The following is an 11034-nucleotide window of genomic DNA, read 5'->3' as shown; positions in this document are numbered from 1 at the left end:
AACTAGCTCTCTTTTTTTATTATTACTTTAACCATGAAATTTTAATTTATACAAAAAAACGAGGATCTACATTTTTTTTCATATAGTGTCACTGCTATGAGAAGATGGAGTAGATCACTGCCAATTACAGTGTCTTATTTTGACTTTTAAAAGTTGTTGGAGTTACTGTTACTAACAGTGACCCCAACAAAGATACTAACTATTTACTATGTTACTAACAATGCAAGACGTAACCATATAAAAAAATCATTAGAAAAATTCACCTTGGTGTGGTACCTGTCTGCACTCTAAATATACACCGAGTAGTTCTCATTTATAATTATCAGTGAACTTTACGTTCGTTACATTTATTTTTCCCCAAAAACACATTAGTGCACGCGTGAATATGTGAATGAAGTTATGAACTTATTACGAAGTTCAGTACTTTATATTGAGGGCAGACCAATCCACGCGCTGAGGTATCGTAGCAACGGGCAGACGCTCAATGCCGAAAGTCGGAAATGACGACAGAATTATTAGTTCAAAGTAGTGCTTTATTTCTTAAGGTGTGCATTGATGACATCATTATGGTGATTATAAAGAAAGGAATCTAAATTCAGATTTAAAAAAACAAACAAACAAACAAAACCTTTGTACCCTAAGGTGGTACGGTCCAAAAGCTCCCGTGTGGTTGGAACGGTCCTCTAGCGGCGGGAAAAACCATTGTGGATCACGTGACACGAACACAGAGGTCAATATGGCGACGTGCATTAGAGGATAGCTTAGTAACAAGAAGCCTTGTTGTTTCGTGTTTTTTGTCCGCGGTGCCAGGCGGCAGTCGTTCCGTGTGCAGGTGAGTCCACGTCACATCCACGGTGCATGCCACGAACACGGAGTAAGGGTGCGCGAGTCGGCATGTTAGCGCGAGCTTTCAGTGGTTAGCCTGTATTTGTAAACAAAGCGTAAACACGCAGACGAGAGCGAAACTGATGAGCTAGTGTGAAAGATTATACTTTGCACACGCAAAGGTCAGCTGGTGGGACGATTCAGGTCCAGGAAGTGAAATGTTTTACTTACAGACTTCAAGTCTGGCCCTGCTTATGCATCCTCTCAGGTTTAGCACATGTTGGGTGTATTGATTGAAGTATTGCTGCCACGTTATCGTTAATCTCCAAGTTTACGTTAAATGTATTAATTCTTTGTGTGGTGGTGTGTTTGAGTTTGAAATTGAGTTGAGGAAATATTCAAATCCCCAACTAGTGGAAAAGCCCTCTAACTCAGGCCTGACATTCATATTTAAAAAGAAGAGAAAGGAAACAGTTGGGGTTTCCGCTTTAATTGTTTCCTACAGACGATTTTATGCACTTGGTAAGATCAGGGCTGGACACGCACAGTGAACAAAACACGGAGCAAAGTAATACTTAAAAAAAATGTCACAGTCCATGTATTCTGTGGTCAGAAGTTCACACCCACCCATGAATGTCATGATAATTTTAGGCGTTTGATGATTTCTTTGAACTGTGGAATCTTTGCACAGCTAAAAAACGAGAATTGGGTGCACAATTTGGATTAACAAGCTTCCTCATAATTCAGGATGGATATCTTCTTGGCAGAATTGGTCGTTTCTTTAAACTCGAGAAAGGCTTTAAGAAGACCAGAAGCTCAGTGTTCACCTGCTTTATCTCATAAAAAGCAGCTCTTGTCCTGTTGGAACACCTGACTGTCTATGTTTCAACCACCTAGATGTTTATTTAAGGTGAAGATTTTTGAGGTAGTTCTCTTCTTCTTTATTCCTTAATGTGTAATGTTACTAGTACCACTCACAGCTAAACAGCCCCAGGGTGTGATGCTACCACCGTGCTGTACAGTTGCTCTGTGTTCTTAGGTTTGAGTGGTTTTCTTTTTTGCTGAGAGAAGTTCAGGAGTTCACACTATTTTATTATCAGGCAGTTAAAGGTTTGGGTTGCACAGCTGTGGACTCTCAGTCTGCTTACAGAGAAGAATTTATTAGACACATGCAAACAAACATATTTGTGGTTGGTTATTGATGGGGAGATGCTGTGGTTTAGACTTAGTGCTTGCTGATTTGTTCTCCTCGTCGTCCTTCCACTTGGCCACAGCGGAATTAACCTCAAGTCAGGGATCTTGTCCTGTATAAGAAAACCCATCCCCACCTTATAAATGTTACCAGAGATATTTTATCTTCATGCTGACGTCAGCTGACACAATGAAGTCTTTATTTCTGTTTGACACACAAGGCCAAGCAGCCGTCTCGTCTGAAACTGTGTTCTGCTACAGAGCACAGTTTCAGACGAGACGGCTGCTTGGCTTGAAGGAGTTTGATTTGGAGGCTTATTTCTTCTTTCTCACCCTCTCAGTCCATGGTGATATAAAACTGGTTTCACTGGTGTTCTGTTTCCAGCTCTTGGTGGTTCCCAAACATCCTAACTGAGAACATCATCTGAGGGTCACATCATGGGGCTTCTAGACCAAAAGTGGTGACAGATCTGAATAACTTGTACTTGAATACAGTTGTTTGAACTGATGATCTTTGAATCTGCATTTGTTTAGAAATGAGATCTTTCCACCCTTTCCCTCAGGATGAATAAAGTATTATCAATCAATCAATGAATCAATAAAAGATTAAGTGATTGTGTGTATGTTTGACCCTGTGTGGAGAGAGTCCAAAATGAATTCAAACTTGTGCATCCAGTTCTTGTTTTATTTAAGTTATTAAAGATTGATGTACGGTCAATCCACCCTGGAGAAAGAGTGGATTCAATAAGTCATTAAAAACCCCCAAACGACCATCACATTCATGCTAATGAGTGTTTGTAATCCTCTGACTACAACGTATGTCACAGCTGTGTGGGGTTACTACAGGCTGAAGAACAGCTCGAATCAACATCTGTTCATTTACTCTCACTCTTACCCACATTTACCTCCTTAAATGAAACACGGTAAAGTGTGTGAAGCAGCTGCTGTGGTCTAAATGGTCTGCTTGTCTTTCAGTGTTTGATTCCTGCTGTGCGACCGAGCTCTGAAGCAACAGGATGCCGGGAAAAAACGGCGACCAGTTCAAACCCGGAGACCTGGTGTTCGCCAAGATGAAGGGCTTCCCTCACTGGCCGGCGAGGGTGCGCTCACACCTCAGCTGTAAATACCTGCATGCAGCTGTTTGTGTGTACGCGCTTTAACTCTTCTTCTGTGTTTTGCAGATCTGTAAGTCGGACGAGGGGTACAAGAAGCGAGTCCCCGTCTTCTTTTTCGGCACCCATCAGATGTACGTACGTGCAGCTGCAGATCGATTGTATCATTTTCTGAGCAGCATTGATCGAACTGTGATTAATCTCCCCTCCCCAGAGGCTTCCTGCCGCCGGAGAACATCGTCCCTTATGTGGGAAACAAGATGAAGTATGGCAGCGGCGTTCGCATCAAAGGCTTCACCGAGGGCATGTGGGAGATCCAGAACACGCCTGGAGTCGGGAGTAAACTCAAAGTCAGTCTCTCTTTAAAGATCACTCATCAGTTGCAATGAAAATGCTACGTAATCGCTTCAGTTCATTTTTATGTAATTGAATGGTTATGAATGAACTGCTAAAAGCATTTTCTAATGATGTGTTTGTAATATTTCTGACGCACTGCTTAAAAAAAGCTTATATAGCTTTAAAATTATATTTGTGATGATGTATCTGGTATATAAAAATACTGAACAGTGTTTTATTGATGCTTTCATTGATGCTGCCGCTTTTATTAATGTCAGTGAATTCAGGGCATTTTCCACCTTCTCCAGTTAGCTGCTGTGATTGTTCAGACACTCTTACATCACCTAAACAATTATATTGGGTGATTTGATGTGGCACAGCTTTACTTCAGTAGTATCAGTCTGTCCAGTTGGGTCAGATCATCACCTGAAGTGACAGGTCCAACAGTGAGGGCAGGTTCTCTTCACAGATGTGAGCAGGTTCAGGATGACCTCATGTGACAGACATGAAAGAGTAAATGTTTCACGTGCAGCATCATCTCAACTAGTTACATTTGTTTTGGAAGCTGACCAATCAGAACAGACTAGGGTCAAAGGCATGGATAGGGGGCTGAAAAGGCTATTTCCAACATATTTCTCACACTGCTGGCACCTCTGCTTCATAAATGTTTATAGCCCATGAGTGAGGCATGTTTCGGTTCTAATAAAGGTTCTTCGTTCTATCTTCTGTTCAGGTACCGGGGAAGACAAACACAGAAAGTACACCAGCAAAACCGGCTTCTGCAACCAAAGCTACTCCAGCTAAACCAACCCCAGCACCTAAAACTACACCTGCCAAATCACCCAAGGCTACACCTGCCAAGTCCGCACCAGCGACCAAATCTACACCCTCTAAACCGACGTCTGCTGCTAAAAGTCCAACTCCAAGCGCTGTCACTAAATCTTCCCCCAGCAGATCCGAGTCGGCCAGTAAAGCTGCCGCCGACAGGCGGCGCACAGGAGGCGAAAAGGAAGCTGCTGTTAAAACTCCCACACGAGTTTCATCAAGATTGGCTGCAGAGCAAAGTGAGGAGTCCAAGCAGGCTTCCACCCCTGCTGCAGACACTGCAGAGACCGTTGCGACTGCTCGAACCAGAAGGTCGGCAAGCGGCGGTCCGTCTGCAGGAGGGAGTGCAGGTGAACGCACCGCCTTGGCCAAGACAGACAAAGAGGTGAGAGGTTAAATGTTTTAAAGCTGTGGGGCTGTTCCATTTGGAGACAGGGCCTCTGGACTGGCAGTGGTTCAGCAGTGGTTCTGGGGTCTCTCAGCCTCCCTGCAACAACTATACCAGGGGGCTGGAGATGGTGCCTGTCAGTCGGACAGTGAGGGTTACCATCCTGGTTGTGGAGCACTGGACCCACTCTGTATGTGCTCTGTGAACTTGGAAAAATCACATCCTCAGAGTGTGCTGCAGGGAGGGATTTAGAAGGATTAAGCTCCTTGTTGTGTGCTGGTGTTTCACTGTCTGTTGTGAGATTGAACTTGAAAGCTGCAAAGTGAGGGAAAAAAAAAAAAAAAAAAAAATATATATATATATATATATATATATATATATATATATATATATATATATATATATAAAGAATATAAATATATTCTTTTATATTTTAAAAAAATATATATATTTTTTTCTTTTTTTTTTGGGTGGGGGTAATTCAGAAGCACGGAGGAGTTGTCTGCAGAGGAGGGGGATGTGGGAAACTCGAGACATAAACACAAGTAGAATAGTTTCATCTTCTTAATGTTTATCCCATCCATGTGTCCATCAGTGTCTGTCTCAACGGGTGATGCTGTGGAGTAGTTGGATGTCACAGATTAAACATTTTCATGGAGATTTGAGCACATTTCTGCATCTGTAGATCACAGATAATGACGTGGACCTACAGTGGAGAGAGAATAAAGGTTTTGCTTGATATTGTTTTTTTGGCTTTGCACCTGCGGATATTTCTGTGGATATTTTCCTGTTTTCTGGATATATAGATTAGTAAAGCAGGGCGACGGAGATCCGTCTCTGTGTGCTCGAAATTGGAGGATTGAATTGAAGCTTGAAGCTCCCATGCAGAAGCTTCCAAAGCACCAACAAATCTGTGTGGACGACGGTCTCGGGCTCACGTCACCGCCTTTGAAGGCTTTTTCCAGTTTTTCCTGCAACAGGAAAAAAGTGTCTGGTTCATTCTGCTCTAACACACCTTCATGAGAACACCAGCAATCCATGGCTCGCCTCATCCTCTAGTTTATGGAAGAAACTGGAGCTTCTTCTTTTATTAGAGCTCAGTGGGGAAGAGCATGGTGAACTGTTGACATTAAATGCTTACAAATAAACTTTTGTTTCTTCTTTTTCTTCTTTTTCTCAGACAGGAGCGGTCAAAGCTTCAGTGGGTGAAACCACAGCGAGTAAAGAAAAGGCTAAAAGCACAACTGAAGCAGAACCCAGACAGGCTGAAGCCTCCAAAGAAGCTGCAAGTGAAGTGACGACCAGGAGCCGAGCAGAAGAGCCGAAGCTGAACACGCATGGAGTGATGCTGCCCATTGTAAGTTTAAATGAGCCATTAATAACTTGTGTTATTCAGCAGCTCAACACTGTTCAAAGAAAAGCCTTCAGTTCTTTCTTTGATTAAAATGTAAGATTTAATCTAAAAGCTCAATTCAGACCCTCTGCTAATCTGATGCGTTGCTAAGCAACAGAGACACATGTTAAACTTCTTTTTCTCATTTTGTCTTTTCAGCTTTTGAATAAAGTTTCATGTTTTCCTCGTCTCCGTCAGATCAATGTGAAGCTGCAGAAGATGGAACCTGCTCTGATGACGACCGGTGGAAGGAGGGAGGAGGAGGAGGAGGAGGAGGAGGAAAAGAAAGAGAGCAGAGACTTCAAGCGCCGAAATGAAGAGAAGGTGGAGAAGAAGGAGGAGGAAAAGGAAGACAGCAGAAGAGTAAGGACAAGGAGAGATGAGAGGGAGGAGCAGAAGAAAGAGGGCCGAGGAGTGAAGAGGAGGAAGGACGAGGAGGACGAGAAGAAGGTGGATGAGGGGAAGGAGAAGGAAGATGACAAAGGAGTCAAGAAGAGAAGAGAGAAGAAAAACGATGAGGAGGTGGTCCAGAGGAAAACGAATGAGAAAGAGGAAGGAGAAAAAGAAGAGGCCCGAGGAGTCAAGAGGAAGAGTGAAGGGGAGGTGCAGAAGAAAAGTCAGGACAGCAGCGAGGAAAAGGCAACGATGGAGAGACGATCATCAAAAAGACACAAGGAACAGGAAAAGGGAACAGAGGAGGAAGGAGTAAAGACGAGTCCAGCTGAGAAGGAGGAGGAGGAGGAGAAGCAGAAGAGAGACAGGAGCACAGAGGGCAAAGAAACAAGGAGGATGAAAGAAAAAGAGGCGGAGAAGAAAGCGAGGAAGGATATTTCAGAGGAAAAGAAAGATGTGACGAGTAAGGAGGTGGAGGAAGAGGGGGAGAAGAGGAGAGACAGGAGGCTGGAGGCCAGAGAAATGAGAAGGACGAAAGAAAAGGAGGAGCAGCAGAAAACGAGAAATGACACATCAGAAGAAAAAAATTTAAGAACAGAGGAGGAGAAGGTGGTTGAAAAGGAGAAAATAAGTAGGGACACCAGTGAGGCCCGAGAAACGAGGAGGACAAGAGAAAAGGAGGCGCTTCGGAAGATGAGGACGGATGCTTCACAGAAAAGGAAAGATTTAGGAAGAGAAAAGGCGGCGAAGAAGTTGGAAGAGGAGAAGACAAGGAGAGAAAGGAGCACAGAGGCCCGAGAAACGAGGAAAACAAGAGAAAAGGAGGTGCAGCAGAAAACGAGAAACGATCATTCAGAAGAAAAAGATTTAGGAAGAGAGAAGGAGGAGCAGAAGGTGGAAGAGGAGACGACAAGGAAAGACACCAGCCCGGAGCCCAAAGAAATGAGGAGGACGAGAGAAAAGGAGGCACTTCAGAAGATGAGGAAGGATGATTCAGATGAAAGGAAACAGTCAAGAAGAGAGAAGGAGGTGAAGAAGGTGCAGCAGAAGGCGAGGAAGGATGTTATAGAAGCAAAGAAAGATTTAAGAAGAGAAGAGGAGCAGAAGAAAAAGGTGGAAGAGGAGAAGAGGGAGAGGAGATCTGAGGGAGAGAAGCAGAAGGAGAAAACTGAGAGGGAGAAAAGAGGAGGTGCTGCTCCAGACGATGAGGTAGAGTCTGTCTTCATTAAGGAAATGTTTTAAATTGAAGAGAAGGATGAAAACGTCTCAACATTTCTCCTGCAGCGACAGCGCCACCTGGCCGCCAAGAGGGAGAGCGTGTTAAAGTCTCTGAGGGGTCTGCTGAAGGCCGGGAGAGGAGGGAGGAGGAGGGAGGCAACGAGGAGCGCTCTGTAAGAGGAAGGGGAAAAAAATGATACGGTAAAATCAGTCAGGAGTTTAAACCTCTGTCTGTTTTCTCATCAGGAGAGGCGGCGACGGAGCGAAGAGGAGGAGGACAGGAAGCCCGACAAGGTCAGAGTGGAGGAGTGCGAAGGAGTCGGCCTCAGCCAAGAAAACATCAGAGAAGAAGAAGGAAGGAGCCAAGAAGGGGAACGGCAGGACATCGCAGAAGATGCAGGTAGAAGAAAAGTTGGAGAAAAGTCGAGATGTGGAGCTGAAGACAAAGGAAAAGGAGGAGGAGAAGAAGACTGATGAAGAAAAGAAGGAGGAGAGAAAAATAATTGGAAAGATCGTCAAGGCAACAGCTGGGCAGGGTCCGAAGGTCCAGGTGAAGACGATGATGGGAGGAATGACCGTGAGGGAAGAGGAGAAGGTGGGAGGAACATCTGCAAAGGAGGGGGAGAAGAAGAAAGAGGAGAAGGTGGAAAAGAAAAGAAGTTTGGAGAAAGAGAAGAAGAAGGGCGCTGAAGAAAAAGAGAAGTCGGATGATGGGAGCTCGAAGAAAAGCATCGAGGTCCAGATGAAATCTGAAAGAACTCAAGCGGAGGAGAAAAAAGCCAAGAGCGTGACGGAGGCTGCGAAGAAAAACGAGGAGCGCAAGGAGGAGGGGGAAGCAGCAGCAGCAAGAAGAAAAGAACAGGAGGGTGAAGAAAAGAAGAAGGACGAGGCGGAGAAACCAAAAAAGGCGGAAAATGCAGAAAAACACAAAACGCAAAAAACAACGGGCGAGAAGAAATGTGAAGGCGCGGAGCCGGGCGGGCAGAGGAAGACCGGCGAGGAGAAGGAAAGTGACGGAGCGAGCCGACCCGAGACGTCAGCAGCAGTGGAGAAGAGCGCTGGAGGAGAAGGTAACCCGGTAAAGGAGCAGCAGAAGAAGCGCTCGACGGTGACGCTGACGGACTCGACGCTACACCGGATCCACGGAGACATCCGGATCTCTCTGAAGAACGACAATCCCGTAAGAGCCGAAACTTAAACTGGCTGCAGATTAACGACGGCACAAAATGTAAAACCGTTCACAGTGATTTTATAAAAAGTGAGCCGACATTAGATCATTTTTATGATTCTCACTGCTTTAGCTATCAGGAGCTACATCGCCCCCTTGTGGCCAGAAAATCTAAATGCAGCTTTAATATTTCAAAAACGCTGCATGTTTACTGAAACTGAACGACGCGACTAATGTGCTTCATCCTCAGGACATCAGCAAGTGTCTGGCGGCGCTGAATCAGCTCAGTATGGTTTATGTGACGTCTCAACACGTCCAGAGGCACAGCGAGCTCGTCGCCACGCTCAGGAAGGTAAACGCACATACTGATATCCTCGTGGTGGTTCTTGGATAAGCAATGCATCTGACCTGTCACACTACTATGATGTCATCGCTTTGTGTCCACTCAGGACAAGAAATCACAAAAATGGGGTGGGGGTTAGGGTGTCACTGTGATTACGTTTGGGATTAGGTGTGATGGTGTTTCCACGTAGCAAAGCTATGACATCACTCCAAGGTGATTGGTCACTTGCAACCTTAAACCTGGACTGAATTCAAAATAAATCAAATGAATAAACAAATAATAACTATACAAATCGTGTCAGTTGTTATTATGTATTTGTTTTCCTCGTGAGCAGATGCGTTACTACCGGGCAAACCAGGACATCATGGACAAGGCGTCGATGCTCTATAACCGCTTCAAGAACGCCTTCCTGGTGGGGGAGGGGGAGGAGGTGGTGAGCGCCGCCTTTCTGCGCTCGCTGCTGGAGGAGAAGGAGGAGGAGGAGGCGCAGAGGGTGGAGCGCTGTATGGAGAAGGTGAGGAAGGAGGGGCTGCTGCACGAGGCGAAGAGAAGTATGGGGCAGGTGAACAAGAAGAGGAATAACGGAGGAGAAGATGGAGAGGAGAAAGCTGAAGGTAAAAATAAATAAAAACTAAATCAACTGATTTGTGACAAGAAATTACACAAACTTACAGGAAGTAAAAATATTAAAGACAAGCGTTTATAGCTTATATTAGAAAATATTTTAAAAGTAAAATTGAGAAAACATAATTTCATAAATAACACTGAAATATTTACACCACATCTTTTGTTTTTGTATCATTCAATAATTAAAGTTATATACAGAAAAAAATTACTTTTTATTTTTGTAAGTTTTATTTCTTTTTTTATTAAAGCATTAATACTGACATTTTGTGAGGGGTGTTTATTTAAATGCAAAAATGCTGTTGTACATTTTGGTTTTTTGCTGTTTGTTTGGTTTCAGTTCATAATTTTTGTGTGTGTATGTATGTATGTATATATATATATATATATATATATATATATATATATATATATATATATATATATATATATATATATATATATATATATATATATATATATATATATATATATATATATATATACTTTTTTTTTTTTTTTTTTTTTTTTTTTTTTTCTCGGATTTATGTAATAATTTTTCCCCCCTCTCCAAAAGCTCCAGTGGACTCCTCCTGACGGCTCATCATCACTGGAAGCAGCCTGGACCGGACCAACTGCTACTGGGGGGAGCAACACAGACACACAATAGGATTTTCCAAAACCACTTACCTCATTGGGCAGTAGCGTGCTTACCTGTTTAACTTCTCGCAGTGTGGACTGTCACACCTTAGCAGGTGTGCTGTTCCTACCCCACAGCTTGTTGTGCTAAGGCCACCTTATTAAGTTATTAAGCGCTTTGGAGCAGCTGATTTTATTTTAAATGGATGTTTATCTATTTTCCACTTTAATGTAATGAGCGTTAAACTGACGGCGAGAGCATTACACACCTAAGCATTAATGTGTACCTGCTGTTTAAGCTGACGTCCTGTTGCTGTGACATTTAGAGGCGAGATTTTCCTGCACCTGACACAGTTCTGACTCTGTCATCTCTTATGAAGTTTTTTGTCATCGCCGTCACTGGGGCTGATATTTTTTCTTTCTTTTTTTAAACTGAAGCATTAAACCTTGAGATGCACGAGGCCTACAGACGGTTCTGGCCGTTTTAATTTTTTTGGTTTTTTTGTGATTCAATGATGTGTTTTTATTCCTTTTAGCAGTTTTATTCCTGTTATCTTGGTCTTCATGTAAATATGTATTTTTTTTATTTCACAAATAAGA

The 11034-nt window shown here is 43.4% G+C and overlaps 1 protein-coding gene across 5 annotated transcripts; it reads left to right on the top strand.

Moving 5' to 3' along the window:
- The first annotated feature begins 674 nt into the window (after window positions 1-674).
- On the top strand, window positions 675-10743 carry psip1b (PC4 and SFRS1 interacting protein 1b). 5 transcript variants are annotated; one of them, XM_085390479.1, is made up of 13 exons: window positions 675-832; window positions 2992-3116; window positions 3198-3262; window positions 3343-3478; window positions 4198-4674; window positions 5858-6034; window positions 6269-6345; window positions 6415-7672; window positions 7748-7854; window positions 7928-8861; window positions 9100-9201; window positions 9527-9806; window positions 10373-10743. In XM_085390479.1, exons 2-13 carry the CDS (start codon window positions 3033-3035, stop codon window positions 10390-10392), a joined length of 3717 nt encoding a protein of 1238 aa, XP_085246605.1. In that variant the 5' UTR covers window positions 675-832; window positions 2992-3032; the 3' UTR covers window positions 10393-10743. The 5 variants fall into 5 exon arrangements, with proteins under 5 accessions (XP_085246605.1, XP_085246604.1, XP_085246603.1 ...); XM_085390478.1 differs by having other exon boundaries at window positions 6269-6355; window positions 6419-7672; XM_085390477.1 differs by having other exon boundaries at window positions 6230-6345.
- Window positions 10744-11034: the final 291 nt, after the last annotated feature.

The sequence above is a fragment of the Rhamphochromis longiceps genome, linkage group LG3 (assembly GCF_057381845.1).
Source record: "Rhamphochromis longiceps isolate RC_006_pf linkage group LG3, R_longiceps_female_GT1.1, whole genome shotgun sequence".
Taxonomy (NCBI): domain Eukaryota; kingdom Metazoa; phylum Chordata; class Actinopteri; order Cichliformes; family Cichlidae; genus Rhamphochromis; species Rhamphochromis longiceps.
The sequence above is the reverse complement of the archived record's forward strand: the minus strand, read 5'-3'. Positions and strand labels throughout refer to the sequence as shown.

What these genes read in the sequence shown, in the direction of transcription:
- psip1b (XM_085390473.1), top strand. Translation starts at nt 3,033, where the DNA reads ATGCCGGGAAAAAACGGCGACCAGTTCAAACCCGGAGACCTGGTGTTC. An exon ending in CTCTGAAGAACGACAATCCC is followed by an intron (nt 8,862 to 9,099) that starts GTAAGAGCCGAA and finishes CTTCATCCTCAG; the next exon opens with GACATCAGCAAGTGTCTGGC. An exon ending in TCGTCGCCACGCTCAGGAAG is followed by an intron (nt 9,202 to 9,526) that starts GTAAACGCACAT and finishes CCTCGTGAGCAG; the next exon opens with ATGCGTTACTACCGGGCAAA.